Below are 25,447 nucleotides of genomic sequence, written 5' to 3'. Positions count from 1 at the left end.
GAGGGGGGAAAAAAAATTGAAGGATCCATCTGCTCATTTCTGCTACACTGCGCTGATGCAAGATTACGCTAATCTGGTTGCTTGTCAGGACGGGTTAGTGAAAGCAGGCGAATGGGTGAGATTTAGGGTAGGCTAGTTCTGTGGAAAATTGTAAGCAGCTCCTGCATGTGCCATGTTAAGTGTAGCAGAATGGGTTGATTATCAGCTACTTTGAGATTTTCAGTGAAAATATATTTATGGTTACAGTGTCAGTCTTTTCAAAACAAAATCGAGTGGGAAAAGCTTCTGAACAAAGAAAAATGAACTCATCGTTGAATTTGTAAAATAAATGGGAAAAAAAAAAAGAACCCCAACCCACTGCAAAAGCCCAAACCCTCTTAGGTGTTCTCTGTAGTTTTCCTTTTGTATGCTGCTCCTAGTTATCGTAATCTGTTAGTTATTTCATTTTTTGGGGTTTCCCTGCGAAGAAGGTGGTTGCTGGAGTTTGTCAAGTAGAAATTTTTTTGGGAAAAAGACCAAGATGGGAACATATTCTTTGTCTGGTCTCATTTCTTGTTTATATGTGTGTGTTCACGGAGCGTGTTTTTTGGTGGGGGTTTTTTTTTTGGTTGTTTTTGTTACCTACTGACTGACAGTTCTTGACCTTGCAGGTTGAACATCCCGTCACAGAATGCATTACCGGCCTGGACTTAGTCCAAGAAATGATCCGTGTTGCTAAGGGTTACCCTCTCAGGCACAAACAGGCTGATATTCCCATCAACGGCTGGGCGGTTGAATGTCGAGTTTATGCTGAGGTAAATGAGTGGTAATGGGGAGGAGGATAGGTGGTTGAATTGTGGAGTAATAATACCCAGGTGTGGATAAATGCCAAGGTGAAGTCAAGGAATATCCTATGAAAGTCACGATTTAGAGTATGTAACACAAATGGTTAATGAGCTTTTGTAGAATTGTAGAATTTTTATTTTTTAATTCAAAATACAGTATGTATTGCAACATACCTTTTTTCTGAAAATCAAAATTAAAAGTGGTAAAAGATGTAACTAAGGCTTATTTCTAAGAACATTTGCTGTACGTTCTGTTCATGTTTAATGATGCAGTGCTGGAGTTACTTGCTAGTTAACTAGTGTTTCCAGGTTTCTTAACTTGTGTACTTGAAACACATTGTCTTAAAAATACAGTTGAAAGTCAATGGCTTACAGAATTTTTGTTGTACTAAAACATTTTAATAGGTTGCTGAAAAAGCAAGTTATCTATCTTCTGAAACTACAGTTTATAGGACAAACTTTCAAAGTGCACTCCAAGACAATAACTTTATCATTATGGTATGACTCTCTGTCTCACCTTAAAAAAGCTTACTAAAATATAAAACCCATTTTCACGCATGTTTAAGACATTTCAAGGTAACGTCTTTTTGCTGTCATTTTTGATACATGAAAATCAAGATTTGTTAATTAAAAAATTGATGCTTAACTTCCTTCACTTTGTTTGAGGAATGGTTTAGGTAACTGTGCTTTTAAAAAATAATTCAGCACCTTGAGATGTTTTTTCCCTCACTTAACTATTGTGGCTTTTGTGGCCCAGGGCATCTTACTTTATGTTGTCTTTTTCTTTCTCTTCATGACATGCACATAATCTTCAACGTGCTCTAGTGATTACAAGTTATATGAACTATTTTGATAAAGAATAAGTATTTGCCCTGTGATTGGCATGGAAGCTGTTCTGAGTATGAGTAGGCTTTACCCTGGAGTAACTGATGCTCGGGCTTTTTTTTTGTTTAACTTAAGATTCCTTCACATTTACAAGTAATGGATCCAACTACTTTGCCATGAGTTTGGTTATTCTGTAGGCCATGTATTTATTTGCTGTCCTATTAAGTTTATATTGGTATTGCATTATGTAGATTTCCAAAGGCGTAAAAGTCAGTTTGATTTCATAAGATAATTGAATTTCTAACTGCCCTTTTTATCTCTGAAATTTTTTTTTCCTTATACTCTCTTCTCAACTCCACCTTTCTGAATACCTTCTTCCAAGGCACAATGTAGCAAATGAAAATGTCGTCTTTGTATATTTTGGTGGTGTACTGTAGCTATGTGTAGGGCACTTCTTCCCTGCTTTTTCACTGCAATGCAAGAGAATTTGTATGCTTCCAGTTCTTTATTTGGAGGTGCAGGGGTAGGTGGATGGAGAAAATGTACTTCAACACAAGAAATTCTGGGGAAGAAAACAGTTATTCCAGCAGTGGTTTCTGTTAGACTTCAAGCTTTTTAATGTCACCTTCTCCGCATCTGTAAAAGCTTAATGCTTTCTCATGTTGAATTTTATTTCAGGACCCCTACAAATCTTTTGGCCTGCCATCCATTGGTAAACTGTCTCAGTATCAGGAACCGTTGCATGTGCCTAATGTAAGTACTTGGTTCTGGTTTTCATAGGTGCTGAGTGTTTCTTTTATAGGCAGAGACTATAAGTGCTCGGCAGATTTGTAAATCAGGCCCTTTTTTCCAGCTTTTTGCAAGGGGGGGACAGGACATGGCAATACTTATTTGTGCAGTCTGAAAAACTGCTTAAAAGCATACAGTTCCAAACTGGGTTTAAAATGTTCAAATGGGGTATAACAAGAAACCATTATATGTTGAAATACTTTGTTACGCTCTGTAACGTTCAGCTTAAGTTTTTCAAACACAGCTTTAGTAAAAATACCATGGTGATTAGAAAGGACAGTGAAATGTTGAGTCAGCTCTTTAAGCACAGAGAACTGGGGACACCAGTGAGAAACTGCCAGTGCTTTCTGTTTAGCTTTGTAGACTTTACAGAGGAAATTGGTTACAGCGATTATTACACGTTTTAGGATACAGTCTAACTATATGGAACAGCTGTTTAACAAACAGTGTTTTCTGCTACGTGTAAAGAACAAAGGCAGCACCTTTCTGTAAAATCGAGGTAGTCGAAGTCATAAGTGCCCATATACGTGACGCGATGTCAGTTAGTGGAATGACAAGGCTGAACCATCTGTGAATACGATTATTTAGTCTGATTGCTTGCACGGAAAATAGTGAAAGATTACAGGAGGAATCTTAAATGTGGAGATGTTATTGGATATATGATTTATTTCGCTTCTTAAATTGTTTTTGCCCGTGTACTTTCCGAAGGGACCTGACCCTTTCTGGTCTTTAAGGCTTCATGCTGTGTTCAAAGCCTGAAAGCAGAAAAAAATTGTGAAGATCTAAAAGGCATTATGTGATCTTAAAGAGGAGATGAGGGGAAAAGGTATCATTGGATGTATCTAAACTTTTTTTTTAATGAAACAAAGAGTGTATTTAATAAGAATTTATAATGAATACTCCAGTGGCTGTTAGAAGTTTTCACCATGTTGTAATAGCTAACAGGATGTCAAACATTTTGCCCTTGCAAGTTTTTGCAATTTGCAATTTTCCAAACGTGAGACCTGTTGAAAGTACAAGTGATAATGGACAAACTATACCCCCTACAGTCTTTGTCCCACCAAATCTTTCTTCAATTAATGCTGCAGCAGGAGTTTTATGTAATAACATTTGCGCTTGTGAGCCATCCATACAAAGAAAAAACAATTAAAATGCCTTAAATGTTCTGCTTACTGCTGTTATTTGCTTGTGTGAATGTTGCATGTCAGCTAAATGGACCACGGAATAGATAAAGCGATTGGGTGCAGGAGAGTGCACACTAAGCTTTGTCTATCATTATTGCTGGGAGCAATCAAATTGATGCCAGCAGGACAGTAGACGCGTTGACAGCTGTAATTATGTATCTCCATGGTGATCACTTTTGGCCTGTCATGGAGGCCCATGAGTCCCCTCCCTTGCAAGCATTTAATCAGATTGGGCTGTCACTTGTCAGGTAGACGGGGTGGGCTGGGAGTTGTGCTTAGGCGGAGAGGTGAATTGAAAATGAAGGGTGGGAGATGCCTGATCGCTTCACGTGGTCCATCGTGGTACTGAAAAAAGAAATTTTAATTACGCTGGAGGCTTCAGAGCAATGGTTTGAGGGCTCACATGGAGTGTCTAGGCTGTTCTCTTTCTGTTTACTTCTATTGTTGTATTAAAAATAGAACAGCTATTTTTATGTAGACACTCATGGTTTGGTGTCTTAATACATATTTTTCTGCCACTGTGAAACTAATTTCTCTCCTGAGAATGTCATGCCGCTAAGAACAAAATTAATATGACTAAAAAAAGTTCAGCGTTACAGGCCCGTTGTGCCACAGTGTTTGTTTTCTGCATTTTAGATTTTAGAATTGTCAACAAGTTGACTTAAAAAAAATTAGCAGAGACTTGTAGTGTGTCACAGCGTGTTTGGCTTATGAACAGTGTATTGCCAAATGCATTTTCAATTCACTTCTTCTGTGTTTCAAGTTAGCTCTGATTGTCTACCTGTGCCCATGCGTCAGCTGCTCAAGCTGGTGGAACTGGTGTGCGTGGCTGTGTGAAGGTTTTTTCTTTTTAGATGGGAATATACTGGCTATTTTTGTGGTATGTAGTCTGTAATTTTCTTAGAACATGGTACTTGTAAATATCAATTTTTTTTCATCTTTGATAATGAAGCTTAAGATAACCACAAAACCCCATATTATGATAGCAAGCATTCATGTTCGGTGCTCTTACACAACATAGCAAATATGCTGCCATATCTGAAGAGCTCCAGCGTTGCTCTTTGCCAGTATGATGGGCAGTCTGGTCTTTTAATGACTCTCACCAGAAAGAAAAAAACTCTCAGACTCTGATATGGTAAAGAATTGAGACGTACTAGAACATGTATGTGTTGGTAAGTGGCATTTGATGCGCTAACGGTTCATTGCAGGATGAGAACATACATTGTGCTTTTTTTTTTTCCCCTCTTAAGCTTTTTTTATCTTTCAGTTTACTGTTGTCCTAGTGTAATAACACGTAATGGTAGTACAACAGCAATAAAGGTGTTGGGGGCTGTAATACCAATGAGCTGTAGGGTACAGTAGGATCTTGAACCATAGCCTTCCTTTGGTATTTTAAATACTGAGTAAAAGAAAGGAAATATGTTAAGCAGAAGTAAATGCTGGAGGTCTAATAAGTATTTCTATAATTTATCAAGTTAAGCACATTATAGGGAGTATCTGTTGAATTAGGGTTTCTTTTTCATCCAATATTCATTAAGTTCTGTCACACCATATAGTTTATAAAATCACCTACTGTTACCAGGCTCTGAAAATGTAAGCACCACATAGAGAATTGAAGATGGTAAATGTATTTCTTTTCTGCTGTCTTTGTTTTAGTCATCTTTACTTTATTTTATGAAAATAAACCTTCTACTGAAGACTCCAGATTTTTTTTTTAAAAGGAAATTATGCTGTAGTTTTTAAAGAATTTTCAGTTCTCACTGTAATTTTTCATTTTTCAGGATATTGTACTTAGGAAAAAGTGTAAATTGTATAGTGGTATGCATGTATGTTGTGTACCAACAGAAACACAGAGCAGGCGGAGCATGTAGTCAGTAGCTTCAGAAGCCTTACATTAACTTCAAGGTCTGACTGACCTGCTTACTCTGGGTCTGAATTATGAACCTTTCATATGTGTTTTCCTTTGTCAAAATATGATATACATGTGTAAGTACTTACATGCACATGCATGCATATGTAAAGCACCCCTGAACACTTGTAGGTAATCACTTTACAGGTGCTACTTCGGAGACAAAAGTCACAGTATAATTAAAGTATGTGTGGAGTATATATGTCGTACCTTCATGTCTTATATGTATTTATTGTATACTACAAAAAGTATTATGGGCAAGGGATTTATCTTGGACTGAGTAGGTAAATTAATTTTTTTCTGATTTGAATGTGAGAATGTATGCATTGACTTTATATAGAGGCAGACATCCTGGGAGGAAGGATGGTTTAGCAGTTACAAGAAGGGGAGCTGGGAAATACGCTGCATGTTTCTTCTGTAATCATTTGATGTCTGAATTACCTTCTCATCAGTAGCTAATGTTAAACGTACCTGATATGGGTAGTGGGGGGCCTAGTTAAGCACAGATAAAGCACATTCAGATAAGATGTGATAAAAATCCTACAGAAGTGCTACTACCTTTAGATATGAATAAATATGCTACACAAATGAACATAAATATATAAGAAATGATATATAAATATGTAAGTATAAATATATAAATGCAACTATATGAATAAGTATATGCTTTTTGAAAATAAACAGAACATAATGTCATAAAACCTGGTCAGACAGTGGTTTTTACTGAAGAAAGTGAGTACACCTGCTAGGGTATCTTTTCATGTCATTTGGATAATAAAGTCATCATCATGCCCTCATGTGGATTCTGTAGACAAGAGGTTCTACATGTGGTCCCTTGATAATTGCCTAAATTAAAATATTAAAGGCCTAACAGCCGTTGTGTTGACCTTTTTCTGCCTTGCTGCAGACAGATGAGCTGCTGTTTATTACAAAGGTTCCTTCCCACAGGTGAAGATTTAAGTGAGATTCCAGGACCCTCTTTCCTACCCCCTTTATAATGCAGTATATCAGAGCCCTGCTGCTTCAACAGCTTAGATTAGAGCCCTCCATCCTTATGATCCCCAGAATGCGTTTATCACTCTCAAGTTATTTTGATTAGTTTTTAAAAAATATTTCAGATTCCAGCACTCAAAAGCAGCAATTTAATAAATATTTATTCCCCAGAAATTGCTCATTTGAAAAGTTTTATATGGCTAACCTCATTGCTACAGTGATGAAATCAAACTGAGAGATGAAAACAAGAATCAGCAATATACTAACTAACTTGTTGGCTGGTTAACAGCAATCAGCCTCTTCAAAAGAAATTTTTGAACTTGTGTTATTTTTTTCCATGACTATTGCAGAATCAGAGCTTTAATTGGGGCTGTGTCCTTACAAAGCAAAGCCATGGAAAAAGCTGTGTAAACATTAAAGCCTCAGGGGAACAGCAGCAACAGAAAAAAAATGTTTTACAGTTGAGAGGGTGAGGCAAAGAAGGAAAGTGTTACAGGCATGAAAACTACAGGATCAAGTATTCCTATGGAGCTGATAAGCAGAGCTCCAAAGTTCCTGCTGAATGCTCCGTACTTGTATTCCTACTGGAGCCCTTGGAAGGGCTGTAGCGGAACATGGGGGACGTGATTACATATAGATGCAGAAAGGATGTGATTATAAGGGGCATCCTTCATGCCAGGTGTCAATCAGAAGAATAATTACAACTGTATTTTGTTACAGGGATTAAATCAGAATTCGATATGTTCAGAGTTGAAGTTTAGAGTGTGTAACACAACCTGAAGTGTTATATCAAATTTAATGTGTTTACTATGCATTCTAGGAGAACAAAAGAGAATTTTGACTATCAACTGAAGATTGCAGTCGTGTTTTCTTTTAAAGGAGAGAATAACTTGCCAGTATTTTTCCTGGTAGGAGGAAAATGCTCCCCTTCCCCCTCTCCCAGCTTCTCTGAAAACAAATAGTTATTCTAGTTCTTCAAGGGGAAAAAATGTACATGATAAGCTTCATGGGTGTTATGTTTTAAGCCTGCCGGGTAGATTTGATCTCATGTTGAAATATTTTTTTTTCCAATATATAATTATTTTTGCTTCTTATTTTTTGAAGGTACGTGTTGACAGTGGCATACAACAAGGAAGTGATATTAGCATTTATTATGATCCTATGATCTCAAAAGTGAGTTGATGATTATTTTTCAATATTCTAAAGGTGTGAAACACCAGTTTTATACACAGATCTTTTAGAAGAGAGAGAGTATATTCAAGGATGGGTAAATAAGTATTTTAAAGGTGCTAGGCATAACATGCCTCAAGGGAATATGAAAGAAGGGAAGGAAGATGTGGAGTAGAGGAAATTTAGTGTCACTTCTAAACAAAAATTTTTTTCATCTTTTGACACCGTAATTATTTGTTTTGTGGTTTCTGACTATTAAAAGGGTTCTGATTTAAACAGAAGCCATTACTTTCAGACTTAGATGCTGCCAATCTATCTTTTTTTAATGTAACCTAGCCAGAACTAAAATTTCAATAATTCTGGCTTCCAAAAAGAAGCAGTGAAAGAAATGGTTGATAGTATCTCTTAGTATTAGTTCTTATTTATCAGTAACATATTGGTAAAATGAAAATACGACATTATAGTCAGAGTTCAGTTGTCAAAAAAATTCACACTTAAATCTTAGAAGTTGGTTGGGCATTAGAATTCAGGAGAGTCAACTAGATATTGAACCTCTGCTCTAATTTTCTGTGTGCCTAAAGAAGAGAGAGCTTGTTTAGATGCTTTAAGTTTTATGAAGCAAAAGTGATTGGCCTTCTTTCATTGAATGGGTTAAGAGATCTTAGTTTTCTCTTGATGTTTGAGAGAGCCTCTGAAGCGCAGATAGAGCAATGTGCGAGAAATGTTTTTGTGACTGCAGAAGTTCTACAAACCGTTTTCATTTTAAATGCTATTCACAATCTAGACACAAACATTATCTCATTTCTAGGTAACTTAAATACCTTTTTTTTTTTTAGCTGATTACCTATGGCTCTAATAGAGCTGAAGCACTGAAAAGAATGGAAGAGGCTTTGGACAATTACGTAATTCGAGGTAACTACAGAAATTTGGGTTCCTAGTGTGATAGGCTGCCATCTATTTCAAGAAAACAGCTTGAAAATGTAGTAATTAGCAAATTAGCTTCTTAAGTGCAAATTAAAACAGGAAAAGCTTGTGTTAATTAAGCTGAGAAGATACATCAAATCTAAAGAGACTTCATATTTTTTCTCCATTGTTTTTCCTTGAAAATTATGAGATAAATATTTAAATAATTTCCTTAAACTCGTAAGAGTTTAAGAGTTTTCACAAAATGGTAGCACATAATTAATTTATTATATTGTGGAGGAAAAAAAGGCCACTACACTGTAAGAAATTTAAAGTAGTCTCTATTTTAGAGCAGTTTAATACATCGATTATGGTCAAATAATATCACAGTGCAGTATTTGATTGCGTGTGTGTGTATATATATTTTTTTCTTATTTTCAGGGTAATTGTTTAAGTTTGAGCAAATACAATTGTAGGCTGGTGATCAGAATGCATTTCAGCTCTTGCTGACTGACTGCCTAGGAGAAGTAGCTGTTGTTCTAGCCTTTCCAAGCAGCAGGGGTGAATCAACCATGACCACTTCAACTCCTTTTAAGTTTTAGAGAGGGAAGTCATGGTTTGTGTAGGAGAAATCTTTAGATCTTCCTTTATGTCTTATGGAAAATAGGAAGGAAAACTCATAGGAGAGGGAAAAAATTTGATTTTTTTTATCCTTTCTTTTCCTGGGGATGATTAGAGAAGGGAACTGTAATGTGGCAAAAATCTTCAGTTTACCCCTTATTTGTGTGTGTGTTTGGGGGAGTTATTTTCTTCATTACTAGTCAGTATACTTGAAGAACCAGGATAGGCGGGAAGGAGACTGTTGGAGGATTTGCTGCCTTTGTTCCCTGTTTTGGTTGCTGGACAGGTTGTTCCATGGTTTGAGATGGGAGAAAGACTTGGAATACTTAATTCCTCCTCTGAATGGAGCAGGGGGGACCTCGTACAGCAGGCAATCATATGAGTGTTTCTGTAAAACTTGGCTGGGCTTTAATGCTGTCTGCTGAATACTACAGATGCCATGTCAGACTAGAAAAATGTATCCATCTAGGGGAAAATGAGCATCCCTCTACCGCAGTGGACCTAGATAGGTGGTAGGATTAGGCATTGTAAATGAACTGCGTAACTCTAAAGTGGATTTATACTGGTGCAACTTGAGCCATTAGACTATTGCAGTACAATGTGCTGATGTAAACCCCTGCTGTATATCAGCTGAGTAAATTTATATGAGGGAGAAATTTTATCACTACAGCTAGACTTATGTGAGGTGTGCTTTGTTTTTTGGTTTTTTTTTTTTTTGAATGGAGAAGGATTATAGTTAATGAGAATACTGGAATTGTGTGTGGAGCATGTTTTTTATTGTGTGCTATAATATGGGATGGAACCTAATTGTTTGTTCTTAGGTGTTTTACACAGATGTGTATGTACCTAATAACAGTTCCACAGATATATAAATACCTACAAAGGATATATCTTACATATGAAAATTACTAATTTGCATTCTTGATTTTTTTTTTTTTACACGGTCTTTATTAGTATGCATGTATGCATTTAAGTGTTCATACCTGACATCTCTGTAGTACTTCTACCTGTGAAAAAGCTCTTCATCTATTAAAAACATTGAAAGAGGTAATAAATGAACTATGGGGGAGAATGCATTTTTTAAAGTATTACAAAGGACAAATTTTAATTTACCACAGGTTTCAAAAGTAGATGAATTTCCCGAATGCTTTTTTAGTTGTGGTGAGCAGTGGTTTCCATTTGAAAACCAACAGGATTTTTGTGTAGTTTTACACAGTTGGTAGTTTCTTCTCAGGGTTTATTTAAAATGTAACATTCATGGATATTAAAGTATTTCTTCTCTTGCCTAGTGTGAATGATGCTTGATAGGGCAGCTTGTAGAAACTGTCCTATCTGTAATGTTCTGAACTGCATTGACATGTGCAGAACTCCTCCTTGTTCAGAGGAGTTGTCTCTAAGTTTAAGTAAGCCTAACAGGTGATGCAGAAGTAGTAATATATTGGTATATAAATGGACAAAATAATTAAATATCAGTAAAGTAAAAGCAATTGAATACATTTTTTTTCTGATATGATTGTGTATATTTTTGCTTTAAAATGTTGGTGCTATGTAAAATGATATTAAACCACCTTGATCTTATGTGAAAGTGCCTCACATGAAGTCTTGTCCGTAATTGAGTCATTACTAGTAGTAAAAGGTACAGAATAGTTTTTTACCTAACTTGAAGTTACTTGGGTTTATATTTGAATAGCGAACCTATACATAACTAGAGATCACCACAGTCTTCCTGAATAGTGTGCTCCATATTCCTATTTCTGAACCACCACCACCCCTCCCCCCCGCCCCAATTTCCTTGGAAGCAGCTTTTATGTTTGCTTTGTGTTTTAGAGACAGCGTATTTTTCCCTGTAGCAAGTCTCTTCTGAGTTACAAAGCATTTTAGCTAAGCTTTACCAGCTGAAGTCGGTGTGACTTGTACAGATAATATACACTGTGAGAATTTAGATTTAAATGCCCAAGAATCGCAACATTTCTGTAAGCAAAAATGCTCATTCACTCACATTGGGTGGGAATGGGATGGGGTGACTGGGTAACAGGTCAAGGACAATCTAATGGGTAGCTTAGGGACTGCTAATGGAAGATGGAGTCTTTCCTATCACTTCTGTGTCACCAGTTCAAAGCAGGCAAAAGTTGGTAAGGACTTTTAGTCACTAGTATTTTGATGGTTGCTTGCTGACCTGCGTGAAATCGGTGGTCTTTATCCAGTTCCTAGAAGACAAATGTCCTCTTGGAACAAATGCCACCATATAATGTCATTCATGGCAGTCCCAGCAGAGAATCCAGAGACTGACGCGGCACAGAGACCCTCCAGGAGGTGACTCGCCCAGGCTGGGTTGAGGCATGCTGACAGTGGGAAGTGCAAGGACTTACTCTGCTGTTCCTTGTCTACTGGCTGTATGAGCAGACACTCACTTTCTACTGCTGTGGCTTTAGGGTATCCAAGAGTTACCCATTCCCTTTTAGCTCCATTCCACTGACAGGGAACAAGTCCTCAGACTACAATCTTTATTGACTCGTTTTCTAGGAACAGATAGCACCTGACGTTGAATCCGTGGTTCAGCTGTCCCTCCCAGTTAAATCTGCCTGACAACATCGCAAAGGAAATTAAATTAATTAAATGTTCGAAAAATGTAAAGTTGCAAAGAAAGCGGACTTACGCAAAATTTGAGTAAATAATATTTTAAGCAACCAAGACTGCATCATATAGTGCCTGTCATAGCAGTATCTTGCTTATAAATGCTGAATAAATAAAATTGTGGTATTTGCAACAATGCTATGCTCTGAAAATGCCTGTTGCCTTAGCATTTTATTACAGTTGGGGATGGTAACAACTTGCACACACTGAAATAAGAAATTCTACAGTCTGTTTGTTGGTAGATGCTAACAATGTGACTAACTCAAGATACATTCAGTGTGGTCATGGGAATGTAATCTGCATCTTATTTCCTGTGTAATATGTACAGTGTTATTAATGGGAGCAGGTGAAAGTCTAGGATAGCACTTCTTTGAGTGGTGGATTAGATTAAATGATCTCCTAAGGTCCTTTGCAGTCTAAATTATCCTGATACGAACTGATCCTCCATGGAGAACTGATCTGAATTCAAAATCTCAGTTGAGACTTCTGAATGAGGAAGGGTCTAATTAGGTAACATTTTTATCCATGGGTCTTCCAGTATAGTTCAGGGATGATTAATGTTCAAGGTCTAACCCAGATTTGTCTCAAGCAGATACACTTTTTGTTTTATCCAGCGGTTACTGGAGAATTTGTGAATACTGAAAAGTTAAGATGTCGGTCAAGCATAGATGCACTGGTTGCTCATCGGGATGAGACATGAGTTGTTTCCTGTGAGCTTGCACTGTTGTCAGTAGTTCATCTTTCTCTTGTTTTATGCCACTTTTCTTTAGAAACTTAAGGTCTTGTTTCTTCTTTTTAATTTGATCAAGAGAAATAAGGTATTGGACAAATGCCTTTCAGTGTGTCTACTGTATGTGTAAACATGATATGTGATTTCCCTCTTCTCAGTTTCTCTTAAGATTTTAGCATGTGTTTGTCATGTAATTTATGATGCTGAATAATCTGTTCATTTACAGGTGTATGCAAAACCCAGTATGAAGTTCTGGAAAGTTTATGTATGAAAATTGTTGTATCTATTTAAATAAAAGAAATGGACATATTTATGCAGCAAGTAGAACTGATGATCAATTCACCAGAGGTCTGATTGGGCAGATACGTGATATCCCTGAGTGCAGAGATTCCTGTAATCTTTTCTTTGACCTGTCTTTGCTTTGTATCTTCCCTGCTGATTCAAATAAAAAGCAGTAACATGAAATTAACAGTCTTTGTGTAAAATCAGCCGTTATCTGTTGAGATCCTGCTTGCTGTGGGGAAGGAGGAATGTAGTAGAACGTTTGGGAGAAAGAAGAGTGGAAGAAGGAGTGTCTGAGGAAAGACTAAGCAGCAGATAGAGCAAGGAGTAGAAGAAATGAGGGGGAAATAAGGGAGCCACTAACCAGGGGGGGATCTTCCAGCATGGGATAAAAGAGCAGTTGTAGAAAAGAAAATGGAAAAGTGGTAAATAGTTGTGCTGAATGTTTGAGGGGAAGGGGAATATAGAAATTAACTCTCTAATATGAATGGAGACCTGCCAGAACAGTGGCAGCAGAAACTGTTGTCTTGAGTTTTTGCTGTAAACACAGTAATTGGGAGGAAAGAGAGTACTGTGCTTAGTATTGTGGAGAAGGCCTTGGCTCTCCAAGAAAAAGCACCCAACAAATAAAAAACGCACTTTAATTTTAGTATTTTATCATATATTTAAAAGAAATTTATTTTCAGGTACAAAGGTTTTCACAATAATCTGTAATTAAATCCAAACATCATCAATTACTGAATGATTTTGTCTTAATATATACTAACTTAAAAGATACTTCTCAATGGCAGTGATACTTTTAAGTTTTGTACTCTCCTGTATTCTGATCCCATGCAGGTATGCAAGTGTGCTCATTGGTATTGCAAGCAAAACAATCTTTGTGCGTAAGCCGGTTTTCCTGCAAAAGGCATATAGTGTCTGCTTTCGAAAAAGAATGAAACAGGCCTCACTTTCTTGGTTGTGCTTTGAAAAAGTGCTGCAACAGGTTGTACAACCGAGCTGTGGATTCTCCCCTGTGCGTAGCAGAGGAAACGGGCTGGGAGTTCTGCACGAGCCTCTGTGTTCTCTGACCCTTTGCAATAGGGACCAGCGGGTTCCCAAGTGTGTCAGTGTGGAAATCAAAATTGGAGAAGGGAAAGCAAAGAACTTTGTTCAAAACCACTAGAAGAGACCATTGCAGCATGCTTGGTAACATCAGCTTGGATTTTCCTCCTGTTTCTCCTCTCCTTTTTTTTTTTTTTTTTTTTTAAGGCAGTTGCAGGGGAGGGAGTGGGAACGGCCGCTCGTCAGTGGAACGTTATGGCGTGTAGTTGAGGAAGAGTTATGGACTACTGCACTATGGAGGAGGAAGAGGGAAGAGCAATTGAAGTACAGGCTGATCAGGCAATGTTATTGGTGCAGGAGAAGGGAAATGAAATAAGGTACTTCTTGTCAGAGGAGTTTTGGGTTTTTTATTTAAGGAAAGAAAGAGTTGTGGCAGTGAAAAACTACAAGAAATGCCTTGCGCCAGGTTGAGGAGGCATGGAAAGACAAGTGCTGTTACTTCTAGTTATCCCCCTTAGGTACAATGTTGTCCCGGTGTTCTCCTCCCCTTTGTTAGAGTAAAGGGGTGGCTGAGGAGGGGGTGATGGCAGGACGACCATCCATTTGCTTTCACTTGTTCCTGATGAAGCCTGCTTAACTTCTGCTTCCACTTATTCTAGTGATGCAAACATTCATATGTGTTTGCTAACACCATAAATGATGGGCTACTTAATTTTACGAAGAGGTTCAGGAGTGCCTGCAGTACAAAATTTAGTTTCAGTTTGAACTAACGATTTTTACACTAGGATATTACCATATATTATCTGCTCCCCACTCCCCGCCCTTCTTTTCCCCCTTTATTCTGGTCTATGATTTCTGTGAGCTCCAGACTTTAATATCTAAAAGAATAAATGCTTTAATTGAAATACATGTTCAGCTCTGAGGGTCAGTGGTGTACTGATCCTATGTGAGAACTTTATGTGAGTGTGTGTGTATTAAAATCACAAAGCTAAAAAAAGCCTTTCTTCTTGCTTTTGGGATGGGACTTTGTATGCAGATAGCCTGCTCTGAAGTGATTTGAAGCAAAACACAAGCTTTGAAAGACAATTAAACAGTTGAATGTTGAGGGGTTTAGGGAATGACAACTTTTGGAATTGGAAACACGGAGGCTAGCTGAGTAGTAATCATGGACTTTGAAAAGTTCATGTGGTGTTTCCATAGTCTGTGCAAATCTATGATAATGTTCTGTTTCATAATGCTCAGCACAGAGCCTGGTTAATTTTATTTATTTTTTAGTTAGAGAGATCAACTGGGATGCCTCCTAAACTTCATAGCTTTTATTCTTATTCAGCATTTAAATTGATTGGTGATAATTTAGCTTCGCTATTTTTTAAAAAAGAGAAACCTCTATTACTGTACTCTACATGTTTTTGCAATCAGTAAGTATGCAGATAGAGTTCTTTCTATTTCACTTAGCACAATTTGAAATTATCAGCAAGTTAAGTATATTCAACTGCTTATCTACAGAGAGACATGTAGGACTCCAATTAAGTTTACATGGATAAATGCAGATTTGTGTTTGCAGACGTCAAGATGACAGAAGCTTAATACTGTAAAAAGGCTAATCAACACTGAATATGTTTAGTGTCAGTAAATATTTATAGTGAAAACATTGCCTATGGTTTTGTGCCTTGGCATTCCAAGTTCTGATTTTTAGTGAGTAAAAATGTGGTGTGATATCCTGTTCATAAACCTGCTATAAAATTTTTGTTTTCTATAAAATTAATTTTATTGTCTTTTTCTTCTTTGTGTTTTCTTGGGAAGACAGGTTAGGAGTTAGGCTACAGTTTGTAAGTTAATGAAAAATCTGGTATGTTTAGCAAAGTTTTAAGGCGGATGTAATCCAGAGAATGAGGAAGGGAAGGAGGCAAGACATCAGTATGGGGAGTAATTTCTTCCAATTATAACTTTATTTTATTTTTTTTTTAATGAGGACTTCTTCAAATAGTAGTTACTAATCAGCTCTGGTGAACAATGTGATTATTTACTGTGCTCATGTATTTATGAGGCAATAACTACAATTTAACTGGGAAATTAATTGAACCTCAGGAATATGTGTTTGTTATATATAAAACATACAAATACATAATTTTTAATTTCATTAGATCTCCAGAAGTTAAATGCTAGTCTGCTCTCTTTTACAAAGGTATTCTGGAAAATAGTGTGTCAAAATTGAAACCCAAGAAGTACATCTTAAATTGAGCTTCTACTGATGTAATATTGTGTGAAGAATACAGCTGAGTGAAATAAAAAAAATAGAGGTACAACAAACTTTGATTATTATTTTTTATTATATTTTGACTTAGAAAAAAGAAAAATATAACTGTAACTGCAGTTCTGCATCAGTCTTAACAGTGTAAAAAAAAATGATGCTGAAGTGCAATTTTGTTTTCTGGAGGGGAAATAAATTGATACAGTTTAGGATTTTGTTTGTTTGTTGGAAATGTCATGGCTTGTCAGGTTAACAAATATGATTTTGTTCCTGGCAGCCTGCAGACCTGGTCAAGAAAAAGAAAAATTCCCTGAAAACCACTGCAACATGAATACAATATACTTCAGTTTAGTGTCTAACTTTGCATGAAATAAGCACTGCCTGTTAGCCTCTGTTTGATCCTTTGCAAGTGTGGGGCTAATGTCTGGCCAGTGTTTTGGAAGCAGCAGGTAGTCAGGAGCAAGCTGCTCTAGGGGTCCATATTTCTGTAGCCTAGCAGTTACTCACACGCAGATGGAGACCTTATGAACTTTGACAGAGGTCACGCTAAATTGCAAATCTAAAACTTCTAGACTTCTGAAAGATTACACTGGTACTTTTTTTTTTTTTTTTAAAGCCATATGATTGGGAACATCACTAAAGGTATCGACTCAGTTTTGAGAAGTAGATCAGCCACACAGTCATTGCTCACATAATGATCATGGGGACTGATAAAGATAGCCTTTCATGGTACTTTAAAGGAAACTGTTGCATATTAAATTGTAATTTGCATATGTAAAATACATATGGTATATTGCTTTCCGAACATCTAGGCTTGTCTGCTCTATTGAACTTGTTAAACGAATTTTGGAGCTTAAAACATTACAGAAGCCTCTGATTTTCCTGATGCACATGAGTTGGAAATAATTAAGATACTCATAGTATTTTTTTGATTTCAGGTCTTTTGGGGCAGTCAGTTGAGACACCAAGCTCTGTCATCTGTCATCAGCCATCATCTCACCAGGGATCTTATAGCAGTTTAGGAAAGAAAAACATGAGATGATCTGGTTACACATTGTAGCGTGTTTAAATCCTGGATTCAAAGTCAGGGAGCATTGAAGAGCCTCTCTTTGTCTTCTAATTACAGTCCTGAAGCTGTACTTAACAGATGAAAATCTCTGTCTGTGATACTTCAACTTACTATTCAAATAGGAAATTTGGGGGCGATTTTGTAGCAGCCAAAGAAAGACTTTATTTGTTTGCAAGTTATAGTCATTTAGCATAAGATTTTAAAATGTTTTTTTGTTTAGGGGAGATGCAATATGAGTTTCATTCAGTGTTTATGAAATCAGGGTCCATGAGTGACTATCTCGGTCACAGGCAGCAAGGAGACTGATCCTCTTTTAATCAAATGGTCAAATTTGTATCTTGTCATCATTGAACGGGTTGTGTAATGTGCTACTTAATGGTTCGTGAACTGATCTTTAAAGCTATGACTTCATGATTCAATGAGGCTGAGCCTGACTCTGTGTGTTGAAAGTGGTTTCAGTGGCGGCCACACAGACAGCTTGAAAATTCACACCAGCAGCAGACTGTAGGCGAAAAAAATCTCTGAAACTGTTTGAACTGGTCTGCATATAAAATAACAAGAATGTTATTCATGCTTCTAAACTGAAAAAACACAAAGGGAAAAGAAGTAGGAATGCAAAAGAATCTCCTTCTGTAGCTACAGCAGTTCGCAGTTGCTGTACTGCTAGTGTTTTTGCATTGGTGAGCTCTCGATAGGGGAAGAAATGCAAATAGCTTAATTTACAGTTGAGAGACCTGAGTTTACAATGAATTCTTATTCATGTTGTTTTAAACTGGAGCTATTCGAAAAATGTGCAAATAACTTTTAGAGTCATGTCATCACTGTATTAATCATAATAACTTGTAAATAAACATCTCTAAAGCTGAAGTTCAGACTCTTGTGCTTTACAAAAGATACGGGTGCACAGACAAATTTTTACAAGATAAACTAGTTTGTGATGTGCTCTGCATTTTTTACTTCATGGTGTGCACGTAACACCAAAGTTCATGTGACCTGGAAAATGCAATGTGATTTGGAGTTGCCTGTCCCTCTGACACTCAAAGGAAAGAATTTGAATTACTTTGTGTTTCCTGAAGGGTGAGAATGTGCACACCGCACAGCTGAGGTTGGATAACCTCTTTCCTATAGCAGCTTCCTCATTTATCCATACCTGGAATGGATGGAACAGCTGCAGTTTCAGTTTATGCTCCCGAATTGCATGCCTATTTCAGCTTCTCTTAAAAAATATTAATGCTTATGAGGCACTGTTATTCCATGTAGTCACATTGGGATTGAACTGTGGTGGCTCTTCAAATTTTCTGTTAAAATCTCTTTCCAAAACTGAGAAGACAGTTGAGATAGAGATGGTGTTTTCCTCTTACCTGCATAATCTTAAACTTTCCAGGGAGACAACCTGTGTGCTACTTTCAAAAGAGAAAGCATCTTCTCTTTGAAAATTGTTTGGAGTGCAGTATGCAGAAGATAAATTATCTGCGGATTTTTTTTCTCAGGGAATTTTTTGTACCTCCTTTCCTCTCTCACCTCTTAGAAAGATTTCTTTGTATTTAATATTTCAGTGAAATGAATTTTAATGACCATCAAGTTTCATGCTAAACTGCAAGTACTTCTGGCAAAGTGCAGTTTAGCATTAAGTTACTAACTTAGTTACACAATCATGTTAAATTCAAAGAAAAATAAAGCTTGAAGGATTTCAGAAAGTCATCTGGTCTCACTGCCCGAACTAAGGTATGCCAACTACATCTGCATCCCGACAGGTGTTTCTGTAACCTGTTTTGAAACATTTTCACTGAGTCTAGAATCTTTCCCTAGGCAATCTTTTTCCAGTGTGAACTATCCTGAGTACATATCTTGTGCTGACATCTACTCCTGATTATGTTTTTTCCAGCCTACGCTGGAAATGTGATATGGCTTATTCCTTTCCTCTCTGAGAAAACAAGTTAACCTTTTACTCATCTGTGAGCAAGGGGCAGAGAGGACTTAGCTTTGTGTGCAAGTACTGCACTGACACTGGCAGCATCCTTTGACGTGCGTAGCTTTAGACTGTGTTAGAAGTTGTCTTTGTTAGCACAAAAAGCAGGGGAGAAGAAGGGAAACTAAAATACGAAAAAAAGAAAGAGGAGACAGGCTGAGATGTGGAATGAAAGGAGATGAAGAAATTCAGAAAAAAAGGAACAAAAAAGTATAATATTCAAAGAAATTAGAGGACAAAGGTCCCTATAAGGGCTCTATGATAAGCAAGCTTTTAATTAAAGAATTTTGGGGTTTTTTTTGGGGGGGTGGGGAGGCTATATGCCTAGCAGGGCCATGGAATGGTGCTAAAGGGGGAACAGGGCATTCAATAAAAGAATTGGGCCAGGCAAGGCTGGATGAAGGTGTATACGGAGCAAGCAATAAATGTCTTTGTTTTGTAAGTTCCACAGGAGTCTTTTATGACTTACAAATGACAAAAATGTTATAAAATTATATGTAAGTGATAAAACGTTTTACTGTCTGTCATTACTGTGATTGGAGTGTAACATGACACATATCTTCCACAGGAACGTGTGTATATAAGGTGGCAGGATGACAAGGTGGACCAGGGTTCACTGGAATTGGGCTGATACTTATGGTCATGACTAATCTGTCATTTCAAGGAGATGACTCTGGTCTTGCCTACATCTGCTAGGACTGAACCAAAAGTCTCTTGGTTGTGCGTGCTGTCATTGACTTAAATAGGTGTTTGAATTAGGCTTGGTGAGGTGAAAGTTTGGAAGGTTTACTTCTTAATTAAACTAAGTGTTTAAGGAGGGTATCTTGAGGCAGGAGTGGAACAAAACTGCATTGATTACATCAGTTCGATGGTCTCTAAGTTGTGAACAAGTATTTATACTACAAAGATAAAAGCTCGTATTTTTACAAGTTGTTTCCTACTGTAATCTGTGATTTATATGTTTACCTGATTTTGTATTATTTGTTGTTTTCAGGTGTGGCTCATAATATTTCTTTACTACGAGAAGTGATCGTCCATCCACGCTTCGTTCAAGGAGACATCAGCACTAAATTCCTTCCCGAAGTCTATCCTGATGGTTTTAAAGGTTTGTTCCATTTGAGAATATTTCTTTTTTTTCTTGAGAGGTGTTATTTCTGATTATTATTCTTTTATATTTATAGACTGACACATTCCCCAATCAGTCTTTACTTTTTTCTTTCTCAAACATATCTGTGCATACGCACAATTAGTTTTTAAATAATGCATAATGTAATTGAAACAGTTACTTTCTTTGCTTTCAAGAAGGCAAAATACATGCTTGTAGTGACAAAATAGTAAATGAAGTACATCCAAAGTCAAGAAAAACAATGTGTAGGTGATATGAAATATGTAAAATAAACATCAATTCAACTCTACCATGCTATTATGCTTCATTACAGACAGTGTTCCTACTGTTAATGGAAGATAAGATTTCTCTTTACTCAACACTATTGCTTCTCCAGTGACTGTGCAGCATCTTTAGAATCGCCCTTTGGCACCCTTTGTATTCACTGTAGCAATGTCTGGAGGATCTGGCATTTTATCAGAGTATTTCAGTAACGTGGCTTTAATACACACAGTAATGGGCATCACCTTGAAATTGTTAACTCATACGCTAGGTTAACATAAACACAAATGCAAATGTTTATTTGCAACATCCCAAACAACTCAGTTGCAAAAATGTGTAACAACAGTTGATAGAGAAATGTAAGTAAACAAATAGATAGGTTTTCTTTCGCAAGGATCAAATTTTAAAAGGTTGTCTTCTCTCAGCCAATCTGCTGTAGATGCTTTCTTGACCTGTGTGGTCAGAGACTCAGTCCTGTACAGGCCTCACACCTCAGCTGGCATTCCTCAGGCAGAATCTCTTCCTTATTTAAAAAAAGAAAAAAAAAAAAAAAAAAAAAAGGACAACGTTTATAGCTCATCATTCCTGGGTCCTTTATGAATCCCATGGAGATTCCTTTCTCCCCCATTCATCATTAATCCAATGTGGCAGAATCCTCATCCCACTTTGGAGACGACACTGCCAGATTGGCAGTCACTGGACATGGCTGGCACCTTGCCAAATTCTAGTCTCATTAAGGAGCAGAACAGATTTCTCTTACCTCAGGACTCAGTGTGTGAGTTTGGTGCAAAGAATATTCCCCAGAACGCATTTGTATTGTGATGTAATTCGCAACTCCGTGATACAGTCCTACACGTGGGAGTAATGCATCCAGCTTGCTGTTGGCTCCTGACTGCGACCAAAGCAATCGGAGTTAGTCACCTTGGGTGGCAGTAAGTTTGTGATGGCTGAAGCTCAAATGTTCCTTTGTCATCTTTGCTAAGATGTGCTTAACTAATCTTCAGGTAACTCAGCTGGCTTTCAGCCAGCGTAGACTTGAGGGTACTCTGATCTGCTCTGAAGGTGCAGTGCTGCTGATTAGCTGGTCTGTCTCCCTTCCCTGACACTTTAATACAGAATCCCACGTCCTGTCTCTTTGATGGTTCTGGGACTTTTCTCAGTCCTTTTCCTCAGTGGATTCAGTTCCCTTAACCGCCATAAACCTGCGTTTTTTGTTGTTGCTGCTTTTGTTGGGGTAGCTTTTTGAGAGTTCTTGGGTTGACTTGGCTCATGAAGGAATCTGGTGAACCTGGACCAGATGTGCAAAGTGAGTGGCAGGCTAAGAATGGGGAGAAGGGAATGGAGGAGAAAGGTGAGGATGCAAGACGTTAGATTTTTTATACCATGTTGTGAAAAGGCAGCCTCACCTCACACACAACTGGGAACAATAAAAACATAAACCATTCTACACTTATTTGTGATAATGTTTCTGTTGGGGCCCTTGGTCACTTGTAAGAAGCTGGAACAGGTTTTGCTGACCCAGGAGGAGACCCCTGGCTCTGTATTTTTGACTATGGAAAGGCACTCTTCTCTTTTGTTCTTCTGTTCTTTTATTCTTGTTTTAATATTTTATATTGCAATGTTAACCTGTATATAATGAGTTAATTACTTGTTGGTCCACAAATTGCAGGATGACAAGAAATTTATTTTTTGGTGTGATCTGACTTGAACTGTATATGCACGTAGTATTTTTGTGCGCATACACACTGATGCAAATGGCTGATTAGTGTCACAGTCTGAGGTAAACAGTAATTATTATTAACAGAGTATTATTAACAGAGTCTTAAAGATAAGCTTTTGCTCTAGACACCAGAAGACACGAGATATAGTGACAGTTCATAATAGAAACTAATGAATGGCACATGAGAAATGACTGGACTTTGTTCCTGCTGTATGAAAAGTCTCGCTCTTCTCCTTCCATGTATCAAATACAAGCATGCATTAGACTTCTTAATGATAAAAAAAAAATGCAGGCATCATTGTTACAAAGCATTTGTATTTCAAGTCAAGAGTACTGATTCAAAGCTCACTGAAGTAATTGAGAGCCCTTTTAATGATGTAGTTGGCTCTGGATCAGACCCTTCTGCCTTAAAAAAAAGAAAAATCAGTGAGTTGAATTAGAGGATAGTTTTTTAAGTACCTATTGAAAAATATTTCTGCAAATGCAAAGACTCTAATGGGAACTCTTGAAGGCAAGCAAGGGTGGTGGGCAGATGGTGGGTAGAAGCTCAGCAAGAGAAACAAAGGTGAATTAACTTATGCAATGTAAGTCCTCTACTCATTTCAACTAACTTTTTTACATAAATACCAAGGGTAAACTTTGCTAGGAGGATTTGAAAATTAAATAGCATCATATATCTTAATATTGTTTATAAAAGACGTGTAGCTGTAAAAAAAGATCTAGGATAATCTGAAAAATTAAAGCAATATGTAGCCAAAGTGGATTTGGAAATACATAGAAATATGTGCTGTTGTTAACAGTAGGAATCCATACCAGAAGTGTTTTAAATCTGGAAAACTTAAGAAATAAAAAAATTTCAATGAAGATGCGTGCTGTATTAATGCTCGAGCACAATCCAGTGTGTTTCTTTTGTAAACTACACAATTGCCACAGTTGGTCTACAGTGATGGTTAAGTCATGAATGTCAGCAGTGTTCTTTCTGGTGACTGCATGAAGTACTGGCCCATTTCTTATGTGCATTTTTATTCAAATATAAATATTTACTCTTAAGTAAGACTAAAGTTAAATAAGAGATGCTTTGTTTTCCAGTCTCATTTTCAGGCGTTTCATTATAAGTCCTTTATTAGAGGCTTTTACTGTAAGTTAAGAAAAAATTAATTATTAGAAATATCTTGGCAGCTTTTCCATTAACCTGTGATGCCCACTTCAAATTACATCTAGGACAGCAATGTGTAGTAATTTTCATGATTAGGGTTTAACTCTTTTTCTTCCCTTCTTTAAATAAGCATTCATTAACACAAGCAGTTTGTTTATTGCAAGTTGTTTTAAAATATTGCTGTGCTGAAACCAACCTTGCTCAGGGTATGATTAGTGTGGGGAAACAGCTGCTGTCATACCCTTTTGTTGTCTGTACAAGGGATGGACGGCTACAGTGCCGGCTGGCAGTGGGTCGGCTGGAGTGGGTTATTGCTCTGAGCACACATGCGTGTTTTGGGAGGAGCGCGGATCTGAGGGTGGGTGCAGCAACACTGATTAGGTCAGATGATGCAAATACATCTGTCTTAGAGTGGCCTCCAAGCACATTGCTCACAGAATAAAAATGTTTACCAAGCATGCAGGAGTAGTCCATACTATTAGGTATCGTCAGATGAGCTGTCCTTTTACAGCTTCCAAGCAGCCTGGGATGCCTCTGTACTTCCTAACCTGGCTGGTGAGAAAGGAATATACTATCGATTATCCCTATTTTATAGGCACAGAAAGTATCTCTATTTTCACAAAGGCCTAAGAGGAGTCGTTGGCAAAAAACAAATTAAATTCAAGGATCCTTAGGTTAGTACCCTACCCATTGGATCATTCTTTGTGGTTCAGTCTGTTTCACAGTTAATCCATCTTTTCCTGGATATCTGTTTGAATGCTGAGGTTTTGTTTTGGGTTTTTTTTTTTTTTTTTTAATGGTCTACTCTTCCTGGTTAGTAAATGACATCTGAAATGCTTGATCAGTCTCTTTGGGAGAGACATCCTGTGCAAATGAGAAATGAGGCATTTTCCAAGAGATTATCACAAAAGCCATACCAAAACACAGGGGAAAAGGAAAAAGAATCCTTTACTTGCCCCTCTTCTAGCACGTTTACCTCATTTGGGTGGAGAGGAAGAGCAGAAGTTCTGATGGACAGTCCTTTGTGTTAACTGATTTCTGATACAGAAGGGAAGAAAGAGGAAACACCTCTCTCTCCTGCAATTGTGTATTGGCTCCAGAGAGTGTGTATGAGGGGAAGGCTTTTAGATACATTGTGTTTGTTAAAATTGTGTGGGCTGAAGGGATTGATTAGTCCTCTTTACTCAACACTTAATTAAACCACCCCTGGAATACTGTGTCCAGTTCGAACACCCTCACACGTGTAAGAAAGATGTCAATACACTTCACAAAGTCTAACGAAGAGCCACCAGGGTTGTGTTGGGGTTGGAGCAGAGGACCTATGAGGAGAGGCCGGGAAAATCAGGCTTGTTTCGCCTGGAAACAAGAAAGCGTAGGGTGGACATACTGGCAGCCTTCTCATACCTCTGAGGGGGTTCCCAAGAAGACAGAACCAGGCTCTTCAGTGAGGTACATGTAAATTGGAGGTTTTCAAGACCTGACTGCACAAACTGGTCTGAATTTGATGTTGAGATTGCTCAGTGGGGAGGGGGGGCACACTGAATAAACTAAAGACCTCCCAAGGTCCCTTCAACCTCAGTCACTCCATGATTCTGTTACGAATGAAAGTGCTTTTTAGGTGAATTGGGACTGTAGATATGACTTTCAAATTTAGTTGGAGAGGGGAATGCAGCTTCCCTTGCCTGTGTTACTATTAGAAGGGAGAGGATGGTTGCTGTTAATTCTGTTCATCTTCTCGACACTGGAATCTAATCTTTGTCTTCATTTTATGAAGCTACTGGATTATAAAAATTGACTTAATAGATAGCTTGCTTGACTTTCTTCTTTCTGACAGGTGACACCAAGAAGTGTTTCTTGGTCTGTCACTAATCCCTTTATAACTCAAAATAGTAGAGGTTTCCTTTCTTTATGCTATAGCATCCATCTTATAAGTGATCACAAGCTCTCTGAGAGACATCTTCACTGTTCTGAATGGTTTGAGACATAC

The 25,447-nt window shown here is 37.5% G+C and overlaps 1 protein-coding gene across 1 annotated transcript in view; it reads left to right on the top strand.

Annotated features, from left to right (window-relative positions):
- The window catches only part of PCCA (propionyl-CoA carboxylase subunit alpha), a 322,247-nt gene that overhangs the window by 144,380 nt on the left and 152,420 nt on the right, over positions 1-25,447 (top strand). The window contains exons 13-17 of the mRNA XM_075711566.1: positions 651-794; positions 2,328-2,402; positions 7,629-7,697; positions 8,531-8,606; positions 20,192-20,302. Of these exons, the coding sequence (XP_075567681.1) occupies positions 651-794; positions 2,328-2,402; positions 7,629-7,697; positions 8,531-8,606; positions 20,192-20,302 (475 nt within the window). The remainder of the gene's footprint in view (positions 1-650; positions 795-2,327; positions 2,403-7,628; positions 7,698-8,530; positions 8,607-20,191; positions 20,303-25,447) is intronic.

This window comes from Pelecanus crispus, chromosome 1 (genome assembly GCF_030463565.1).
Source record: "Pelecanus crispus isolate bPelCri1 chromosome 1, bPelCri1.pri, whole genome shotgun sequence".
Taxonomy (NCBI): domain Eukaryota; kingdom Metazoa; phylum Chordata; class Aves; order Pelecaniformes; family Pelecanidae; genus Pelecanus; species Pelecanus crispus.
Note: the sequence above shows the minus strand (reverse complement) of the source record. Positions and strands in the feature narration are given on the sequence as shown.